A 22663-nucleotide genomic window follows, 5' to 3' on the forward strand; every position below is an offset into this window, starting at 1 on the left:
GAAGGGTGTGTTATTCCTTGGTATCCATAACACAGAGCAAAGCACCTCAAATGTTCAGATAAAACCAACTTTGTCAACATACCCGATTCATCGTAGTTGCAGATTTTGCCATGTTTTGTGCATTTACTGGAAAAGAGAAAAAAAAAGAGATGATGAATGTGAAATTATTGTTTCGGGACATTGTTTTATTGTGTCATTTTTTCTATCACTCCTTTGCTGTTTGTTGTGTGTTTAAATGTAGAAATACTATTTTCTCTGAGTTAGATGCTCAGTGCTGCTGTACAGCTCCAGGCTAGGTAAGATCATTCAATTTTCTGTCAAGAGAGCAGCTCTTCTGTGCTAGCGTACCAAAAATGGGGTGTCCTTCTTGGTGCTTTCAGAGGCTGGGAAAAGATGTGGGGGGGAGGGATGATTCTAAATGCCCTAATCTCCCTGACAGGTGTACTTATTGCTTGGAAGAAGTGCAGTAAATACATCATTTGAGAAAGAATCACTGTATCACAGGTGTTGAGGCTCTCTACATAGTGCATTTCCGTTAGACTTCCAAAAGATGCAGGAATACCTTCTGGTTTTAAAGGGAATTTATATATTATCTGTTAAGAATTGAATCTTAATATATTTGTTTAAGTGACTAAGGGCATCCAAAGCAGCAGCCTGTGACTGGCCTGCTTCCTTTTGGCAAACAGAAACCTTAACGTATGGTGTATCATATTCCACATCTTTAAACTCAGTGCTTAAAAATCTTGTCTAAACTTACCATGACTGACAGGCCTGATCTGAAGGCATCTGCATTCCAGGTTTGTAATTTTTTCCATTCTCATAGCAACCACAATTAGAAACACAAGTCATGGTTTCTTCATCAAAATAGGGCTTGTTCTTTGGACAGTGTGGATAGCAGCCTACAATAAAAAAAGGGGAGTTATTTGTGACACCAGACTTTACACAAGTAGAAGTAACACAATATTGTTTATCTTTTCTTTTCCCAAGTTATCCCATATGGCAAGTGGAATTTCAGATGCTGTTCCTGCTATTCCTTTCATTGCACATCAAGCTTTGGAGCACTTTATCCTCATTCTCACTCCTTTCAAGTGCAAGTTCCATTTGGGTGTAATATACTGATTAGAAAATAAGTTACAATTTCTAATATAAACGCATCATATACTGACTAATATAAATTTTGTTAATTGTTTGCATTTTAGATACTTTTTATAAGTAAAATAAGGCATGCATGATTTTCTTTACCTTCCAAACCTCTCAGCTCATGAAGACAGCTCCCACTTGGATTATTGCAGGTCTTCATACAAGGGGCTCCACAGGGTTTGTAGTGCCATTCACATTCCCCTTTTGGATTGTAGTAATCACAGAACAGAGCTAGAGAAAGGAGAAATTACAGGAATAGACTTTAAATCTTTTTACATTACAGTCTTTCAGTTTTGATGCATGAAAATCCTATGTGATTGGGATAGTCATTTAGGTGGTGAATAGGGTGTATTCTTACTTCTAATTCAACACAATGTTATCCTTGTACCACTTTTTGACACCAATATAATTCTAAAGCATAGAACGTAGTTATGCATGAACCCTGAAAAATCAATTAATTGAACCACTGATTTTAGTTAGTATCCAGTAATATTTATTTACACTGAGCCTGATGGTGGGAGTGTAACATACTAGAGTTCACCAGCTGTGTATCATGATTGGCAAATAAATCAGACACTAACGACTTTTGGTAAAGTTATTATCAGTGGTTTCATTTTAAGAAGATAGATTGACTTCCAGGGATCTATTCAACACGCTTTCTGTTTTTTGTTTGTTTGCTTGTTTTTCTTTTTTGTTTTTCTTTGTTTTTAGAATAGAGCAGTTCCTGTTACAAATAAAATTTTCCTCTTTCTTTTCTAGTTTTTTCTTCTCTGTTTCCTTTCCCTCCAAAAATTAGCAGAGTGTAACTCACGACAAATGGATGGGGTTCTCCATGAAATGCAGATGTCCAGCTCATTGCATGCTTGAGCATAGGCAGCTACTGCTGTACAGAAACATTCACAGTCTCCCCCCGTGTCACAGGCACAGGCATCATCCACACATGCTTGATAATACTCATTTGGTTCAACCTGGTGGACAAAAAGTTGAGTTTTCATGCATTTGTCCTCTTTGAAAAGGCATTCACAGTCCTAAAAAAAGCTGGATAAAACATCTGGAAGTGACAACTCTGTGTATGTGAGAAAGATAAGAAAGGAAGAAACTGTAGAATAACCAGAAACTGTAGTTATTACTAGTACGTAGTAATGGTAAAATATATTTGATGTTGAAGATCTATTTGCAGAAAGAATAGTTCCATGACTCCAAACTTGCACACGGTCATACTTATCAGGTGGCTGATGTTTAGATTAGTGCAAATGGTGTCATGAGAAAGCACACAGATCCTGATATTTATCTGTTGTTGTCATTTCTATCAGCAATAGAACTCCCTGAAAAAACCTTTCCATTTCTTTAGTGTACTTCTGCAAGGAACAAGCTGAGAAAATGAAAGTGAAAATACTTCCTATGCAGCCCCCGTGGAACTTGCTCTGACTTCACTTGGTCGTGTATGACAAAGTATAATTTAGTGGGTATTTCCTACATAAAAATAATGTAGTTTCTGGCTTAAGAGGATTGAAGACTGAAGTTCAGGTGATACCTGGGAGTGACACTTGGCAAAGACTTCACTGGTAATGATGCTGCACTGCTTCTGTGCCCAGGCTTTCCTGTATGGATTTGCAGTGCAGGGATCCTTGGTTTGGTTGGCATTTGGGCAACTGGAAGACACTTTCCAGCTGTTGGCGAACTCCATCACATTTCCTACCACAGACTGACTGCGAGTGGTGAAGTCATTATTGCCATTGCCATCATAGTTTCCACAAAGTCCACAGATTTGTCCCTGCATGGAGATCAAAACAAAATGACAAAGAACAGTGAGGAACAGTTTCTCAGTATCTTTGGGTAACAGACCCTTAAATGTTATTTATCTGGGCCTCTTCAGTAACAGTCTTGGACATTCTCATATAATGCCTTTCAAAAAGAGGTGTCTCTAACTTATTGTTAGGAAGGATAAGCACAGGGAGCAGAGCAGACCCATGGCTTTTGTTCTTAGTATTGAGCTAATTAGTTTTATCTAATTACCAGCACGCCCATTCAGTGAGGGCTTTTTGTGAAGAAAGGTACCCATACCATTGCTCTTACACCGTTGCTGAACAATGTAATTTGAGGAAAATGAGCACAGCAACTAAATCAGCACTACAAGGATAATAATGTGCAATTGCTGCACTCTCAGTCTTCTGGTTATAGCCTAAATTTCCATTTTTTCCTTTGAGAAGTAAAACAAATGCATTTCAGAAATAATTTTATCTGGTTTTAGATTTAAAAATGTACCTGAAAGCTGGGACTAAGTTTGATGAATATGCTGGTTTTCCTGTCCCACATAAGCATAAGGCCAACAGTAGTGTCCACCACCAGGTAGATGCCCATGGAATGGATTTGGAATGGCATTTGTCCTCCAGGTGTCCTCTGGATGACATCGGAATGTCCATCAGTGAGTACAAGCTCATAGTTCTAGGACAGAAAAGAAAGAGTTCGTGGTCATTTTAAAAAGTCACCTCTTGGGCAGTTTTATATATTGCCAGCAACTACTGTAGAAATAATACCTCTATTATAATAAAAAATTATTCTATTGACATCATTATTATTATTCTATTAACATCATTATTATATTAATAACATCATCTAATATTAACATCATGTTAAGCCATTTCTCTTTAGAGTTCTTTGCTTTAGCAGAGAGCAGAATCATTAGCAGTGAACAAAGAAGTTTAGTAACATTTTCAGTGTCTTGGAGGCCACTTGTGTGATGGAACTATCTGGGACCTCCTGTTCCATTCTCCTGGCACATCAGGCCCATGATACAACTCATGAAAGAAAATCCTTACCCCCAGGAAAACTTTAATAGACTTAGAACAGGTGGTTCCTGTAGTGCCACATGGAATGTTCTCAGTAATGACTCTGAAGGTTCCCTGATTCAGACCTTGTTGACCACAGTAGTTCTGAAACAGAGAAATGATATTCAGGCTTCAGTCTGCCACATGGTCATGTGTCGGATGCAAGGTCCTTTGACTGGGGACAAGTCTAGGAAGGGCTCTTACCTGAACCAGAACATATTCACAGTCTCCTTCAAAGTCAAAGCGTTTGCCATCAAAGGTTGTGTAGTGCCCATCTCCATAGACAGAACAGGTTTCCAGGCAAGGGTTCTCAGAGCACTGCCATTTTCTGTTTGTACACGTGCTACACAAGACAAAGAGCACTCCAAATGTACAACCAGACATACACACAATACAGCTATGTCTACATGTCTGTGTGTGCATCAGTTTTATTTTAAAATGCATTAACTCTATGATGAAAAAATAAGGTATTCTCAGAAATACCGCACAGCTCAAGAGCCTTTGGGGTTTACCAGAAGACTGTGCTACTTCATGATGTCCTGAATAAATTGGGTTAGGAAATGCCTTAAGTCTTTACATTTCCAAATCTTTTTGGAGGTCTTGAAATGTAGGATTGCTTAAGAGGAAAAAAGCTTTCTTGACTCAAATGAATATGACATCATCCAAGTCATATTGTTCTGCTGAGTACTTGTAATTTCTGTGCGGTGTTCCATTGTAAAAACAGAGTCTGATTTTTAGGTACCAAGGGGATCATCTTCCATTGGTTTCCATCCTATAAATCTTTACACTGCTGGAGCCAAATACTGTAATTCCCCTAGAGTGAAAACTATTCCCTTTTAGATGCTTGAAGAGAATATTTTTCAATATGCTCTTACCAGTTGTTACAGCCAACTCTGATTGATTCTCCAGGACTGTAGAAATTCCCATTGTGAATACATGGACAGTCTTCTGGAGCTATGCAGCCACCTTTGCCATCCAGCACTTGGTTGTGAGGGCAAACACAGCCAGAGACACAGTGGGTTTTGTACTGTAAGGACCACATAGAAAACATGACTTGAAACATTTCCCTGATGAAAGTCTCCAGCTGTAAAAAGAGTTTATGTGCTGTCAGCTGGGGATGGTGAGCCTGTACTTACACATTCCATATCCAGAGTCTGGCAGCTCTTCTGGCATCCTGCTCCTACCACATCTCCAGTGACATTGCTGCAGTCAATGTAGACCATGGGAGCTTTGCAGACTGAAAGAGAGAAAAGCCATGAGGAGACCTGCATAAAATCCATGCATTCTGGCACTAACTTCTGAAATAAAAAAAAAACTTTTTTGAAATAAAAAAGGATGCTATGTGAAGGAAACTACTGCATATCTAAAGTCAATAGCAATATTCACAAGCCCTCAAATTCAGGAAAATTTCACCTTGACTGCTCAATAAGGACTTACTAACACCACACTATGATTTAAAATATGATAAAAAAAAAAAAAAAGGAGGAATTTAACAGCTCAGAACAGAAACCAGTATCAGAAGCCTATGGTTATTTGAAGTTTACAGAAAAAAATTAACTCTTGTTTCAGCCACATGAAAAGTAAGACTTCATTTCCTTTTTGTTTTGGGACTATCTTCTGCATTACAGAAGTCACCAGTTCATTTTCTCGTTGTATTATAATATTATGTTTTGTTTTCTTCCTGTATTATTTTGCATCATTATGACAAAAAAGAGAGAACTGAAAATGGTGACGATGAAAATGGGGATTAAAGAAAATATTAGTGATATGTTACCTGGTTCAGGTTTCTCTCCAATGCAGCTCAGTTTCCCGCTGGTGCAAGTGCTATGTAAAAAAAGATAACAGATATGGTTTTGCTTTTCAGCTTTTTTCAGCTTGTTTCCAAATAAATTTGAAATAGTTAAAAAAATTACTGTGATTAAACAGAGAAAATGCATCATTTATCAGAATAGCCTGTTCTAGTCAAAATTACTTTATGCTAGAGCAAATCAAAACACAAATCTATTCTATATAAAGAGAGATCTGCTGTATCCATTTGCCTGCTTAAAAACTGTCCTTCAGAATAACTCAGATTCCATCTTTTGGGGACAATCTGCAATGGGGTTGGGAAGCATCTTTCACCAGGGGGCAAGTCTTTTACAGTCTTGGATGTGAAAAGTTGGTGTGGTGAGGAGAGAGAGGAGTAGAGACTGAGTGGGAATTTGTCCCACCGGAGTGAGGTTTGTTGAATTCATGTGGCAACCTGTGTACAATCTTCCAGGCATGGATAGCTCTCACAATTTCTAAGGATTTGAGATTATTAGGGAGAGAAAGGCATTTGATTTGAACAGATTGCATGATGTGTGTGTGTTTCCATTATTATTGCCCACAGCCCATGCTTTCATGTAGTGGAACAAAGCAATCAGCTGCCTCTGATTACCAAGAAGTGGGTGTGAGCCAGTATCAAATCCACCTGTGCCCAGTTAGGGCAGGCCCCTATTGAGCATGTGCAAGACCAGGGGGCCAATAAAAGGTGAGGCTCACACCCACCGAGTAGCTCACTCTTGGGCTAGTCACAAGAGATGCTGGTAGCTCTTTGAGCCACGGTCTGATCTTGTTAGTGCCACTACGTGAGTGATAGACTTAGAGCACAACTCTCAAGACCTTGAGGCATCGATCCCTGAAGAAAGATTCGTCCTGCTACGTTTGGTGGAGAATGTGGGCACCATACAGACGTCTAAAGAAGCAGCAGTGTGAGGAGCTGGCAACAGGAACGTTCTCCCTGATTTGAAAACGTGCCTGGGCTAACACTCTCCCTGAAAGGTATGACCAGCAAGCTCTTTGGATTGGAAACCCCTGAGCAGAGGGAAGCCAAGATAAGGATTCTCTCTTTGGAAACCCCTGAGCAGAGGGAAGCTAGGAGGATGGAATCCCATGAGGAAGGGTTAAATCCCGTGTATGGAATCCCATGAGGAAGGGTTAAATCCCGTAATCCCATGAGGAACCAGAAACCCATGAGGAACCAGCAAGCTCTTTGGAAACCCCTGAGCAGAGGGAAGCCAAGAGAAGAGCAGATACAGGAGGGAGAAGAACAACTCAAGTTGGAAAGGCAGAGACTTTGTGAAAAGTATTTGTAAGCTAGGGTTAAATCCCGTAAGCTGTAAGTGTTAAATGTTTGTGTCAGTCGAAAAAAATATGTAAAAATCCTGTAATCAGTGTTGTGTTGTGAGAAGCTACAGTTAAATCCCATAAGCTATAAGTGTATGTTTATCAGTGTTGTGTGTATGTTTGTAAGCTAGGGTTAAATCCCATAAGCTATAAGTGTAAAATGTTCGTAAAAATCCTGTAATCAGTGTTAAATGTTCGTAAAAATCCTGTAATCAGTGTTGAAGAAAAAAAAAGGGGGGGGGGCAAATGTAGAGAAACAAGATAAACCAGATGCCTTGAGTTGCCAAAGAGTGGGTGTGAGTCCACCTGTGCCTGGTTAGGGCAGGCCCCCTATTACCAGGGGGCCAGTAAAGGTGGGACACACACCCACAGAGAGAAGCTCACTCTGGTGCAAGGCAATGGAGAGGCCAGCAGCTCGTGGAGCCTCAGGAGCAGGAAAGGCTCCTGCTACATTTTCATTTACAAATCTCTTACCAGACAACACCATTATCATGAGCAACTTCTCCAGAAGACAGAGGCATTCCTTTGTAGTAACAGGGACAGCTGGAAGCAGGGACACATTTGCCACTTTCATCCATGTAGGTTCCATTCATGCAGGTGCAGCCATCCACGGGGACAAACTTGATGCTGCAGGTGACATCGGGCTGGCTCAGGGAGCGGCAGCTGGGCTGGCAGGAATCCACGGTGTAAGTGTACTCCAGGGATTTGGGACACAAGGTGGTGTACTTGGCTTGAGAGTAAAAAGGTGAGTTACATTTCTAGTTCCTTCCAGTTAATGTACAAAGCATTGTAGGGAGGTAGGATAAAGATGGCAGTGTCTGGACATGGGCTTTGCTGGGGTCTTCCATAGTGTAATGTTGGTTTGGAACTGCTAGAGCAGAATTTTCCTCTATAAATGTCATATGAATACAAATGTTTTGTCCAGATTGAAAAAGAAAAATGTCAACTGTATGAATGCATGGTGTGGTTTTGTTTTGTTGCTATTTTTATATTTTTTGTCTTAAGCAGGTTGAGAAACATTCTGTTTATTTTAGTCTTAGTGCAAGGTTATTAAGGGCAATGCTGCTTCCACTGGCTCTCACCAAGCAAACTAACAAACCCTCTTTTTATGGATTCTCCCTGCTTCCTGATTATCTTTCCTAGTATTCCATTCCTACACAAACTCTTGAAAGTCAACAAAATACTTCAAACAAAGTTTGACACAATTTACTGTGGGAATCTGCTGGGTTGTGGTGCAGAGGGGTTTAGGTAGAACTTACTGCAGGCTTTGCTTCTCCACCCAGCCAGGAGAATTCCTTTCATGGCACAGGCCCTGACATAGCTGGAAAGGGCAGCACACATGCACTCCTCACTCTTCTCACAGTTGCAGGTGTCAAAGATGCAGTTCTAGAGACAGAGGATGATTTGTGATCAGCAGGGTCATGGCAAAGCCAGGGATGGCATCCTCTGCTTCTTAGGTCATCAGAGCTTGGAGTGAGTGTAATCCACATGCACAAGTAAACATATCCCTGGTTTTCACTGGAAGATTTCATTGAGCCCTTTCAAAAAAGATTCTTTGCAAGGAGTGAGAGTAATTAGGGGTCCATAATTTTAAGCAATTTTTTCTTGTTGTTTTCTACTTTTCCATGTGTTGCTAGGTTACCCTACTACTTCCAGTTTCAAGCAACTGTACCAGAGATGCTTAGACCAAGGATATTTGATGCCACCCAGCTTGTAAGGTTTTGGCACAGGAGCTTAGGCTCTTTGCATCCGAGGAACAAAGAAAACAATAACTCATTTAACACGCTGCTTTGCCAAGCAGGGTCACTATAATGTTGTTGTTTGTTGAAGGTAATCTTACAGATATCCAATAACAGAGAGATTCTGTAAAGTTCCCAGGCATTCTGTTTCAAATTTCATCATCTTCAATTCCTGGAACATTTTTCTTCACATCCTACCTAATGTCTTTGCTGCTTTTTACAGACATTTCTGGCTTTGTTCTTGGATATATGCAAAAGCCTTTTAAGAGCAGTTGAGAGCAACCAAGCAAACTGCTGGTTTAGATTCTGACTAAAGATTTCCTTACATCTCAGGAGAGATGGCTTCTGGACTTTGACCTGGCAAGGAGTCTTGGGAGCCAAAGTTCCTAACTCAGGCCTTTAGGATGCTACATAGAAATATGGACAACGGGAATATGCCAGGAAATTTATCTTCCTGGGAATGGAAAGAAAGATCCCTTTACTAAGGAGTAATTGTTAAGATGTGTAGAAAGGAACCCTTGGCTTGAAAAAAATAATCATGAATATATCTCCTCCCAGGTGTCAGCTCCATCTCTAAGGTGCCAGAAATCTGAATGTCTTTGGAGTGTTAGTTAAGAGCCAAGTACCTTCTGGTAAACTTCTGGATTCACTGTTGAGTGACATTCAGCAAAAGGTCCTGTGGTGTCAGAGAGCAGTCCACACCAGTGCTGAGCATACTCATCTGTGAAGTGAAACCACAATAACAATTTCTATTGCACTTCATTGCTTAAGCTCTTGTCTCAGGGGAGCTACACTTCCTGCAGAGACATTGCAGAATCTCAGCTTTCCAATGGAAATCACTTCTGCACTTGCAGTCACAAACAGTCTGGCATTTCCTCTAGACAGAAATAGGAACTCTTCATAAACTCAATGCTCTTAATTCAAATTAGCTGTCATGGAATTGGCTGAATTTTGAAAAAGAATGTTCACATTGTCAATTAAAAATTCTCTAGTTCATGTCAGGAAACAGAATAGTTGCTTCTGAATGCTCAGAATTCTGTATTTCATTGAACTGGAGCCTGAGAGTTGTGAAGATCTGGATTGTAAAGTCTGGTTCTCAGTTTACCAGTGGCAAGAGCAGAGTGAAGGCTCCAGCTTTCTGTGCACAACCCTTCTGCAATGTGACCCCAGGCCTCTCCAGGAATGGGGCCCTGATATACTAGAGAGTTCCAGTTTCTCTTATGTACATTGGCAAAAAAACATTTTTATCCAAAGGAATATTTTTTAGATCCAAAACATTATTCTAGTTACTATTTACTAATTGAAGAACTGTCACCTGATGAAAACAGTATGTGTGCACATGGGCCCCTGTTACTTGGGCTGAGTGCTTGGTTGTTGATCATCAGATTCCTTCTGTCCATCTTAAAAGAGACCAGGAGAGGTTACTGAGTGCTGAGCTTACCATTCTGTATGCTGGCAGTACAGGGGTTTTCAAAAGTATTTTTGACATCAGGACAATCAGCCCGAATTTTCCAAGTATTGCCAAAGGCAGCTGAAGTTCCCTCTATTACACCACTGGTGGTTTTGAAATCATCCATCTGCACATCATTGAAGTTTCCACAGAGACCTGAGAGGAAGGAGATGGGTGTGAAAATCTTCTACAGCATGAAGCAAAGGGATGGAGGCAGCATTAGGGTAAGGTCACTCACCACAGGTCTGTTCTTTGTGGGATGGGTCTAAGTCTATAAAAAGCTGCATGAGAGGCACGAGCTGAACCTGTAGCTGAAGGCCAAAGGTTGTTTGCAGAATGATGAAGAAAGATGAAGGCCTGAAGATGGTGATGTTTGCTGGGAACATAAGAACATAAGAGCTATAATTTCTTCTGAGATGAGCAGTTTAAAGAACTGCTCCTTACAGAGAGGGATTCTGCAGCTGTGTTTGATGTGATCCTAATTTCTGAAGAAGTGGGGAAAAAATGTCCATAGAGAATTTCAAACCCAGCACCAACACAGAGTGTAAAATGTATAAATACATAAAACCTCTGCACTTTCTGTCAGGTCTTTTAGAATAAGTTGCTGTTTAAAAGACCACCTTTGCTGGATGAAAACAGCACAGCATGATTGAGTGGTACAACCTGGACCTCTTCTCTCCTTCCATGGTTTGCTTTTTGTTCTGGTTTAATAGTGTCTGAGAAGAACTGACCTGAGAGGAGCTACCCAGGGATGAATGTGCAGAGGGAACACAGGGAACTAGACAACTTGAGATACTGGAGTCCTGTTGCATATCAGAATTTTTCTTAAGGCAATGTTTCTATCTTAAAGTGTGCACTGATAATATTTGCTTGAAATGATTCTCAGTTTCATTAGAAAACACTAAAATTAGATCATAGTTTTGCTAAAATTATGAGTTGAATAAGCAAACTATATTACTTGAAAAATTATACATTATGCATTAGTACAATACTTTGGGTTTGTTGCAGTGTTACCAATCGTAGAATTTGGCTTTAGATTAACTAATAAAATACCATTTTAAAGTAAAGTCTTCCAAAGGAACTTACCTGCAGAGAATGGCAGCTGTGTGTAGATCATATTCACAAACACACTGCCAGAAGGCTGGATGATAATGTTCTGTTCACAAGAAAAAGCAATGATCAACAAGCATATTTAGGAAAAGTAGAACACTTTCCAAATGCTTTCTGGCTATTATTGTTCACAATAAAGGAAAAAAAGGCAGAGGAGGCTGTGATGATGTTCTGATTCCTGTCCTATTTCTTTAATCTTTGTTACTCTGATGTCAGAACAAGGAAAAGCCCAAAACCTACATGACAGAAATATACCAGGCTGCCAGCTTCTGAAGGACCTACTTTATTCTCAGCTTTCTTTGAATGATATTGAAATGAGATACAAAAAACCAATTAAAAATCCCTGCAGATTTCCTGCCCACGCTGTTCTGTGTCATTTGCAAACTGGAAAAATCCCTGCAGAATGTTTGATGTGAGCATTTGGTACTCACAGTCTGTCCCCCGTTCAGGCTGATGGCTACACCCTTCAGGCAGGTCTCGGTGTCAGTGAGGCCACACTTGTGGATATCTCCCAGAACAGTGAACTCATTGCTGGCACAGAGCTACAATTAAAAAAACCAAAGGATTTGTTATATTAAAATGTTTTTGTGCCAAAAACGTTCACACCCCAATGGTGTTCATAGGGAACTGAGCCTTTGAAATGATTTTAATATTATTAAATATTATTAATATATTATTTCTTCCTATGTCCTTACAAAATATGCAGTCACCAAGTAACCTGGCATTCCTACATGCTGCTGCCCATTCCTTCTGACATTCCAGGGGGAATTGCACATATTAGGCTGAACATTAAAACTTTCTACTGTTAAGGTGCTGGAAGTTCCTGCTATTTAGCTAATACAAGTTTCATTCATCAGAGAAGAGAAGGAAGGGGGCTCCCTTCTTCCCCGTTGTTTATGATATTTACCTGGAGAGGAGAGAAATTACTTCTACTTTCTTCTGCTCTGAAGAGATTATCCAAAAGCCTGGTGATTTGGACATTTTTTTAACAGGTAGGAAATAGATGTTCAAATATGAAAATCAAGCTAAAAGCCACTGCTCAGGAAGTTACCAAATAAAGGCAAAATTAACTTTTTGCATGGTTTTGGCTTTCACTGGACTGTATTCTGTGAGCTATGGTCAAAGCGTGCCCAATGGCCAAGTTGTTACAAGGAAACAGAAAAAATACTATGATTCTGGACATGTCTTCTGATTTTCTTGGCATAATGAAGATTAAATTTAGAGGAGAGCTGAGAGACAAATTACAGCCACACGGAAACTTAATGACTATGGGCATTTGGACCTTCTGTGTCTAAGCCTGGGGGTTTCTGTACCTTCAGAGCCTATGAGAATCTAATCAAAACTAAGTTTAATGTGTGTCCTGGTTTGAGAAGACCAAAAAAAGGTTCCTGGGACCCCCCCATCAGCTTCCAGGCTGTGTCTGTGTCAGTGATATGGGGATCAGCTGAGCTATGGGAGGGGAGGATGGGGCTGGTGACCCAAATGGATCAATCCCAGTGCTCCAGCCCATGTAAAATGTGCTTGTCAATGTCATCAAAAAGCTTGACTGATTAATCTGACGTATTTCTAAGTAGCCTCTCTAGCTCATTTTAAACTTTATGGCTCTTGTTAACACTGAGCTTCCTGAGAACAGAACTTTTTCTTTTTAAAATATGAAACCTTTATGAAAATTGCCAATGCAAATAAGCACAAATCCAATACAAATAAACAGCAAATATGCCTCAGGTTCTGAAATCTGTTGTCATAATTTTAGATATTTCTACTCAGAATTCAGTCCCTAGGAATCTAAAATCTGCAGTAAATTTTAGGTGCTTTTGTAAATTATCAATTTCTAATTCGGGTTTTAGAACACATGGATGGCTTCTTAGCTTTTGGCTTTGAAACCCTAGAGTCATATGGTTACTGGGAAGGACTGGAAGGTTTCTCATCTTAAATCACTCCTCTTCCATGAATTCTGCATCATAATAATAATAATTCCATTATGAAGACTATTAAGCATATAAGCACATATTAACTGTGAGGCAAAGGATAGTACCAATGGATGCAATAACCATATTGTGTAGAAAGAAGTGACTATAAAACAAATGATATGCACTATTTAATGAAAAAAATAGTGGAAATCAGAGACATTTCATGAACCTAAATACTCACTGCATTTAAGAATGATTAGCAAAGAACAAAAAGCTACTACAAGATGTTTATAACCCTAACAGAGAGCCCCCTGAAAGCCATTTAAGGTTCTTAAGTTTCAGAAAGTTAATGTGATTGCCAGTAGTAAAATAAAAAAAAATAATTTATATATATATATAGATACATAAATTTCCTTCAGCATATTTCTTTTGCAAGGATTGTGATGCCTTTTTACCTTGGTTAGGACATAGCTACAGTCTCCAAAGAAGGAATAGTGTTTCTCATCAAAAGTTGAAATGTGGGAACCTCCTTCAATACTGCAGGTCCCAGGACAGGACTGGGTGACACAAGACCATTCTCCTCCAGCACAGGTACTGAAATGAAGAATTCACTTACTTTGGGTAATGCAGACGTAAATGAGATAAGGGACAATCAGGGCAGCTGAAGCCTTCATTTCCCTTTTTAAGCATTCATTTTGCTACCAAAGGAACAAGTATTGCTTGGCAAGCTTAGAATAAGTCTGGGGCAGGCTCATTTCTATCAGTGATGATTTTCTTAGATATTGCTGATTGTTTCCAGTCTTGACAGCATTGAGTCCTGAGGAACCCAGCACTCATTCTGTTGTATATGGAGGAGTATTTGCAGGAACATCTTACTTATTCCTTGGAAAATAACATGGATGTTTGTGGTCCCTGTATTCATAGATAGAGAGGTGCATTTGCACACACTTAAGCAATAATTTTTCAGTCATTATAGTGATATTGAAAAAATCTGTATCGTATCTGCCAAACATGAGCACATCCCACTCTGTCTGATTCAACATGTCCCTGAATGTCACCTCCTCTGGAGGATCTCAGTGAGCATCCTGTCACACTGTAGTGGAGCAAAGAGCAGCCCATTTGCAAACGCTTCTGGTATTTGAGTTTGATTGTCTCCTTTAATTCAGTGGGCTTGAAATTGAAGTGTCTACACCTGAACTCAGATTTTATTCTTCCAAGTTTAAGGAGAAAAAACAAGAAGTCAATATATTCTAAAAATGTGTAATGAAGGAACTTCAGTTGGCAAATAGTTCCTAGTTTCTTTTTAAGAGGAAATCAGTGATTTTTCGGTGTCTTCAGAGTATTCAGGTAATGCACTTAAAAAAAAAGTAGTATGAGAAAAGGAGTTTTTTACCATGATCTGCATTTAGATGAGAAAGAGGCACCAGGAGCATAAGTTTCACCCTCATAGGTACAGTGGCATTCTGCACGGGGAATGCAGCCAGCACCATTAATGTCATCAAACACCATTCCTAGGGAAATAAATGGTGTGTTACTCATTCTGTGCACTGCACAACCTGCTTCTGTACAAGTGGTTGGCAGCTGTCCCAAAGCATGTTCCATTTCTTTTGTATTTCACAGAAAATTAATGGAAAGCACTTTGAAATAACCCGATGGCAGGGCAGCTCCTGTTTAATCCCTTTAGTGGTGGTTTGGGTGAGGGGACTGAGGGCACCCTCAGAAAGTTTGCAGTTGGGTGGAAGTGTTGATCTGTCTGGATGGGCCAAGGCCAACTCCATGAGTTTCAACAGGGCCAAATGTTGGGTCCTGCACTTTGGCACATTTGTAGTAATCTGAAGAGAAACAGTGTGTGTTTTGAGGAGGAAAAGGGGTTATTATCATTTGATGAGGGTAAGGATACAGAGAAGGAAAGTTGTTAAATGTGTACAGGGAAGTGTTGTCGTGGTTTTGGGTGTGGGAAAGGGGCAGGAAACAAACTTGCCTGGAGGACAGACACATCCATCTGTGCAATGATCTTCACAAAGAGCAGATCTCTCCGAGTTGCTGCACGTGTCGGAGCAGGGGGAGCCACACTCCTGGTATTGCATGTTGAAAGGACATGATTTGGCTGGAAATAGAAAGAACATTGTAATGCTACCTTTTCCTTTGAAACGTTGAGAGGAAACAGGATTTGCAAGTTAGCATGGCTTCTGTCAGGAAGTAATGGGGAATCCTGGTTCAAGGAGAAGAGGCAACGTGTTAAACTTTCTGACGGATCTTGAAAACCCAAAGTCATAGTCTGAACACCCACATTCCCAAAGCCTTCAGTGTGCTAAGGTTAAACCTAATTCCATGAAAATGACATGCACATTTATACAGCTTTAACGCTTTATACAGCTTCTTCGGGGACAAAACCAACTGTTGTTGGAAATTCACTGGGTCCAGGTAGGAATCCTGAGTGTAATTCCCTTTCCGGGATACTTACGGCAGAGTTCTGAGGTTCTCCAGTTGAGAGGCTGTCCCCCTGCATGGGCACACTGCCTGGAGTACTCAGCAAAGGTGTTGCACATGCAGAAATCAGCCATGGGGCTGTCACAGTGGCACAGGTCTTGCAGACAAGCTTCAATGTAATCCTCCACCCCAACAAGTGCATTGCAGCCCGTAAATGCCGGGCTGGTCAACACTGCCTGGCAGATAGAAGCCTAGAGGTGGGGGAGGGGGGAAAGAGGAGGCAAAAGAAGTGTTCAGAAAATAAATAGCTAATTAGTTAATAAATTAGCTAATTAGTATGTAGCAGAAGAAACAAAAAAGTCAATCTGGTCCAGAAACCTGAACCAGAAAATAAACAGACTGATCCGGACTTCAAGAACAGAAGTTTAGGGCAAAGTATTACAGCAGGGCAAGTACATGCAGAGCTGCCTTGGTTATCTCCCTCTATCTTGAATTACTTCCAGCCCAGGTGACTTCCCAGGATTCATACACTTCCTTTGTACTGAGACATCCCCAGTGAGTTTATCTGCCTTGAAAATACCACAACTTCTCTTGGAAAGGAAATGCAACTTTTTAGCATCAGATTAGCAAAGACTGAAGATAATTTTAGGGAAAAAACCCAACCCAACCCAAACCAAAAAAACCTCAGTCAAAGTCATGCTCTGTTTTTCCCAATTCTGACATAATTTTTCCCAAGACAGCAGTAATGCATTTTACACTGAGAAAACAAAGTTTGAGATGTTCTTACAAATTCAGCTGAGCAGTTCACCAGAACAGGTGAAGGAATAGGATCAGCACACTGCTCTGTGGGTCCATCCATCTTCTGCCTATTCCCAAACTCTATGGGAGTCAATTTTATTTCTGTAAAAAGAAGTCCAAATATTAAAATAATATTTCCTGGCTATAGCATGGAAATACTTCCTTTTGGGTCAATATAACTGTGAAAGGCAAAAGGAGATGGCGAGGGCAAACAAGGAATTGGATCCTAATTACTGAAAATGAGTAGAAAGATGCTCATGGCAGGTCTGAAATGATCCAAAAGTGATGGAAGCAGCACTATACCTCTCCAAGCCTTGGCTATGAGTGACTGACATCATGGACATACATAAATATCACTGGCTTTGCAGTTAATATTACCCACAATTTATGTTGCAATATACTGCTAAAAGAAAGGGAAGCAAAGCACCAATGCTTAATAATCTTTTTATTACTTACTCTCTGAAATAAATTCATTGCTAACTTGAATTCCATTGAAGTCCCCACAAAGTCCACAAGTTTGATTGGCATATTTCTTGTCCAGCTCCACCTAGAAGAAACAAGGGAAGAAAGCTTAACCTCATGGTCACGTCAGCTTTGGTGGTGAAGAACACATCTTGCATGGGCATTGCTTATGCCCTCAAACTGGACACGTGTGCCATGTGGCAACAAGGTGGGCACCACCGGGAGGTCAGTGACCATCAGTAAAAGCTTGGTTCTTGTCCTATGGCTGTGGAGATCAGAGCATTGCCACATCTGGAATTTCAGGAATTCCCACTGTGAGATGGGAACATCACCTACTGATCCTCAGCCAGGCTTGCTGGGGAAAAAAAGGAAATGGGGAGAGTGGAAGACAGAATACACTAAAAATGGACACAAATCCAAAAATAACTAAAGCCTTCCTGTCTGATTAAGGCTGCAGAGGTAAAAAGAGGCTATTTTTCAAAACCCAGGCTTTCTGCCATGTTTGGGTGTTTTCTTACCAAGAGTGCATCCTCTTCATTCCACAGGAAGGTCAATCCTAATTTGGCAGAAACTTTCAAGTAGTTGTTACTTCTCTGTATGAAGACTCCCATGTGGCTGTAGGGCATCTGAACCCTGGGGAAAGATCACCAGGATTCAGTAGAAGCAGGGACAAGATATCCACTGATATCCTTCCTTACTCTCTTGAGAACCTTCAACATGCACAGGTGAGGAAATCAGAGCAGTAACTAAATACAGATCACAAATTCAATATTTTTGCTCTTTCCCTCAGCCTTGCTTTCCCTCCCCTTCCTTTTGCTTGTCTCTCTTACCAGTGTTTTGCTAAGTAAAGTGCTGGCATGTGTCTCATTGTATTGTTCAAAAAGGTGCTGGGAGGTTCAGATTTGTAATCAGTATGGTTCAGGATATTGCTATTTGCTCCCTAAAGACTTTGATAATCAAGGGACAGACTTTTCAGGCTTTCTGTGACATGAGTGCCACTCACACAGGTGTACTCAAGATACCCTTTCTACAAGCTCAGTGTTCACAGCTGCCACACTGCACAACCCACTGTGGGATAGCTGCCCAAATATTTACTCAGGTTTCACACCCTGTGCCAAAGTTAGTGCTGCTGTTGTTACATAAATAGCAAATTTCCAGACTAGCTCATGTGAAATGAGCACAGGGACAAGGTTGCAGCCATTGCTTGACTGCTCAGTGCGAGGAGGAAAGTCATCAAAAAATCCTCTCAAAACTCCTAATCTGGTCAAATTAATGGAAAGTGGAAAATTAAATGGAAAATTAAACACTTTGAACCCAGCTCATAGAATCAGTTGTATCTCTAAGCACACAGCTGTAGTGGTGAGGAAGCACCTGGGACAGAGCTGGTTGGAACACAGTGCACAGAGGGATAATCTGCATTAAGTGGCACTTGGCCCATTGCTGGGCCCTCTTATTTTTGCTGATGCTTCAGGAAGGACCTGAGCCCTCCTCCCAAGCTCCTGGGGAGCAGTGTGAGCCCAAAGGGATGCTCAGGGGGGGCCCGTGGGCCCCAGGGTGTCAGTGTGGGGTTCTGGACGTACGGGTTGCCATCCAGCAGCACAGAGCCCCGGGTCAGCTCGATCACTGTTCCCTCCAGCTTCATGATGACACGAGTGACCACAGTAGCATTTTCCACCCTCGTCCTCCTGATCTGGATGTTGAAGTCTTCGTAGGGAGCTTTGCAGTTGGATGCAAAGATGTAGTTGCAGAGCCCAGGGAAGTAGAAGATGTCCCCATCAAAGGTCTTGAAGTGGAAGTTCCCCCAGGTGCTGCAGACGCGGCCGTTGTGAGAGGGGTTGCCAGCTGGGGATGCAAAACCAGCAGTCAGTTTCCAGGCATTTGCTGTGGATACCATCCCTTTATCTGCTTTCCCCCTTTATTTCTTTCACAAGCCGCTCTCCCCAAAGCCAGCCTTCTGGTTTCCTCCTTGCCAATCTCTTTATTTACTGATCCATTACTCATTTTGTTCATTGTGTTTTATCTCTTATGCACAGGAACTGAACATCAGAAGAGACCTCCCGGATACCTGTATCCAAAGATCAGGTTCTGCTGCCAGCCATACTCTACATACTCTTTCCTAATGGTATGAAGTTCTAAAGTTTCACCAGAAAACCCCTTTGAAGTTATTTTTAAGGTAGCTGACATTCCTACCAGGGAAGGCTGCTTAGAGCCACAGTCACTACCTGGGAGATTTTTGCCAGCATCTTCTAGAACATATTCCTGTCTCACACCTGCCAGGTTCTTGTGCCAATATTACACTTCACCCCAACAGGTTTCCAACTCCCAGCTCCTCCCCACACCCATTATAGAAATCACTTCTCTCTTCAGGCTTCGTTTTCTTACAAGCAGGGTCTCCCATCTCCCTCATTTTCCTCCTGGTTATACTCTGCATTTCTTCCAGATTTCCACTCCCCCTGTTTGAACATGGTAAGGCAGAGTTGTACCTGGCACCCTAGATCAGGTGTCTCACCTGTGCTTTGAACACACAGGCATTTCCTTCTCTTTAATGGAAATATTGTGCATGCTTTATCTCTGTATTATATATATATTATATCTTTTTTTTTTGTGGCTGCATCATATTAACAAAATTCATCCCATATACTGGAGTCACAGCTGGATTATCCTTGCTACTTGATGAACTGAAGGCTTTTTTTGTTCTTTTTTTTATTTTATGATGCTAGAGGATCTTACAATTGAGTCATCTCTTCAGTCACTCCAAGTACCACCTGTTTTATCACTAAGACCCCAGAGCCATCACATTTGTCCAACTTACCTCTTACTTTCAGTGCATTTTGCAAAGGTGGGATGATTGTCACTTCTGGGGATTTAGAAGCTGATGGGAAACATAAGAGAGAAAAAACAATCAAGTTTAATCTTACTAGAAGTCCTAAGAATGGATGGAGATTGCATTGCCTGGTGAGTGATTAAATCTCGTTACTCCAGTTACACCCTAGGGGGAAGTTTTTGCAAGGTGTTATTGGTGGTTTCTCCACATTCTGATTTTCTGGACATTTCACTAACTCCAGCTGCCTGAGTCCATGGTCCTTGGCTGTAGTTCTTCCTTCCATTATTTTTTCAATACTCCCATCTGGTCCTGGCACTGTTGTTCTGAACTCAAAAGCAACAACCTGACCCTCAGCACACTGTGCTGTGGTGGTAATGCAGAAAAAAAATGTTGAGGTTTCTGTCTGAACCGTTGTCTTTCAGTGCAGTTAGAAGCAGAAAGTTACTACAGAATATTAAATAAGAATATTAAATGCTGAAGAAGAAACACAGTAGCTGGTTTCTTCTTCTGAAGCCCCCCCCACCTTTTTTTTTTTTTTTTTTTTTTTTTTTTTTGCTGCACTTCTGCACAACCAACTAAAAGTAGATGTTTTTAAAAAGCAGTTTAAATTAAAGTGAAACTTTAATCTTTCATGCCAAATGGTTCTATTGGTAGCATCCAGCCTTTGATTTTCCATGTCCACATCCTGTGTTTTCTCTTTGTTTTCTTAGCAATGGAAGGGGCAGAATACTTAGAGAAACTGCAATGTGAGTCTGAGGAACTGATGCAGTTTCTCTCTTGGAAGTATCAAGATTGTAGAATCTGACTTGTGCAATATCTTGACTTCTTCATTTGGACCAAAAAAATATTGCTAAGACGAATCCATGTTTTAGGAACACAATCTCATTTAGTTTTGATCTAAGGATTTTCACACAAAACGTAACTACTGCATTCCTTAGCTGTCTCTTTTAATTTTTGGTTCACTTCCAGTTTGTGTAAATCAGTATTTTAATTTGACTTCACAAATTGCAGGTTGGAGGGCAGGCTTAATGATTATTTCAGGCTGTAATCACTACAGTACCAGTCAGCACTGTGTTTTCCCACCCTTACTTTGCTCTGTAGAGTTCTGGTGTTTGCTCTGTAAAGTTGTGCCATGAATGTTCTGGCAGTGCTTGATTATTCCCATGTTTAAGGCAGTTCCAGTTTCCTGACTGGCTGTGAGTGATGCAGTCATCTTGACACACCATAAAAAATGTATCTCTTATTGCCTACTATCAAGCACTTTGGTGCTGTGTATATACACACCTCTTCTGAAAATAGACTTTTAGCTGGAAGGTTTGTGCTTTTCATGAAGGTAGAGATTAGATAACTGCATCATGTCAATAGAAAAGATCAGCTGGGCCAGTTCTCTGAGCAAGTCCTCCAGTTTACAGCAGTTGGTATTGGTCTTTTTTAATATTTTATTATTTATTTTCTTTGGGGAGGGGAAATATAATCTAGGTAGGAAAAGTGGATTCTAGTCATCTTGTTATTTCTCAGTTTAATTTGGGACAAAATCTTAGAAATTGATCAGCATAAAAATAAAAGTGCTCACGTTTTGGTCTCTGCAGGAGGGGTGGAGAAACAAACTTTGAGTTTGCTTGTTGCTCATCATCCTGGGCTTGAGCTGCATCAAGAAGAGTTGGGGAGGAAAATGTTAATGCCTGATTTTCTTGAGTTTCTTCCATTTCCCAATTACATCTCTTTGAACAGTAACTAACCACGACGGCCACGTTCCACCCACTCAGCTCCTTCTGGGATAATGGGAGCAGATTCTTTTTCTGCCATTGTCCCATTACCCTAAGGTACCCCCCTAAGCTTTTCAGATACAGGACTTAATTTTCTTTCTTCTTATGGTCACTGTGTGCTTGAAGCATCAGTAAAACCACTTGTCTAGGCAGAGAGCTTTAAAAAAAGGTCTGTCTTTCACAGAAAGGATTAATTTTAGAGTCAGAGGCCTGATCTCTGCCCTCTCCCACTGAAAGGCCAAGTTACTCTATTTTAGAGTTTCAAGCACAATTTATAAGTGGAAGGAAAATAAATGCATGAAAAGAAAGAAAAAGATCTTTCCAGCAAATAGGTTTGTGACTGTTGATTTTGCCCTAAAGCTAAAATTTTTCTTTCCAGTGGAGAAATAATTTTTCATTCCCTTCCACTGCAACAACAGAATAAGAAGAGACACAAAACCTGCAGGGGCCAGAGGGGCTTTTAATGAATCACTTCAGGAGAGTTCACCAGGGGAGAGGTTGTAGGGGAGAGGATGTGGATGCAAAAAGGAAAAGATGTAGGCTTCAGAAAAAGAAAACAAACAGCTACTGTGTCTCTTCTTCAGCATTTCATATTCTTCAGAACACTGAACAGGCAGACTCAGCCTCTGCTGCATCCCCCCAAGGGCACTCCTAGAGGGGATACTGCTGGGATCTCCCTAAATTCCTCCCTTTTTGCACCCCCTGCAGGACTGCAGCTGGTGTTTGCAGGGCACAGAATGCCTGTTTTCAAGTTTGGAACCATTCAGTGCTCCTGGGATCCTCTTGTCCCCTGGCCTCAGAGACTTTTTGCATCGCTCTCCATGAACTGTATGGCTCCCAAGCTTTGCCTCATCCCATGTGCAACACAGATTCCCATTTTCATTGTCATAATGCTGCAATTTGGTTCTTTTCCACTACCACTTTTTAAAATAACTTAGTGTGGAATTATCTGGAACTAGGGAAAAATACAATAATACAATAGGATCTGCACCTGAGATCAAAATGTGCTAAAAACTTCATTACTGTAAGGGAAATTAACCAGCATCAAATATTATTTCC

The 22663-nt window shown here is 40.7% G+C and overlaps 1 protein-coding gene across 1 annotated transcript in view; it reads right to left on the minus strand.

Annotated features, from left to right (window-relative positions):
* Positions 1-21644, minus strand: part of MUC5AC (mucin 5AC, oligomeric mucus/gel-forming) — a 39721-nt gene extending 18077 nt beyond the window's left edge. Inside the window, exons 1-28 of the mRNA XM_030451549.1 lie at positions 21578-21644; positions 19827-19886; positions 18595-18856; positions 17533-17647; positions 17009-17099; positions 16542-16654; positions 15789-16005; positions 15306-15431; positions 14718-14835; positions 13780-13918; positions 11846-11956; positions 11391-11460; positions 10543-10680; positions 10296-10460; positions 9481-9575; positions 8375-8501; positions 7590-7845; positions 5743-5792; positions 5105-5205; positions 4844-4995; positions 4173-4311; positions 3960-4073; positions 3406-3585; positions 2675-2914; positions 1952-2108; positions 1243-1371; positions 758-899; positions 83-126 (exon numbers count right to left, since the gene is read on the minus strand). Coding sequence (XP_030307409.1) covers positions 83-126; positions 758-899; positions 1243-1371; positions 1952-2108; positions 2675-2914; positions 3406-3585; positions 3960-4073; positions 4173-4311; positions 4844-4995; positions 5105-5205; positions 5743-5792; positions 7590-7845; positions 8375-8501; positions 9481-9575; positions 10296-10460; positions 10543-10680; positions 11391-11460; positions 11846-11956; positions 13780-13918; positions 14718-14835; positions 15306-15431; positions 15789-16005; positions 16542-16654; positions 17009-17099; positions 17533-17647; positions 18595-18856; positions 19827-19886; positions 21578-21644 — 3718 coding nt within the window. The remainder of the gene's footprint in view (positions 1-82; positions 127-757; positions 900-1242; positions 1372-1951; positions 2109-2674; positions 2915-3405; positions 3586-3959; positions 4074-4172; positions 4312-4843; positions 4996-5104; positions 5206-5742; positions 5793-7589; positions 7846-8374; positions 8502-9480; positions 9576-10295; positions 10461-10542; positions 10681-11390; positions 11461-11845; positions 11957-13779; positions 13919-14717; positions 14836-15305; positions 15432-15788; positions 16006-16541; positions 16655-17008; positions 17100-17532; positions 17648-18594; positions 18857-19826; positions 19887-21577) is intronic.
* Between the last annotated feature and the right edge of the window lie 1019 nt (positions 21645-22663).

The sequence above is a fragment of the Calypte anna genome, chromosome 5, assembly GCF_003957555.1.
Source record: "Calypte anna isolate BGI_N300 chromosome 5, bCalAnn1_v1.p, whole genome shotgun sequence".
NCBI lineage: Eukaryota > Metazoa > Chordata > Aves > Apodiformes > Trochilidae > Calypte > Calypte anna.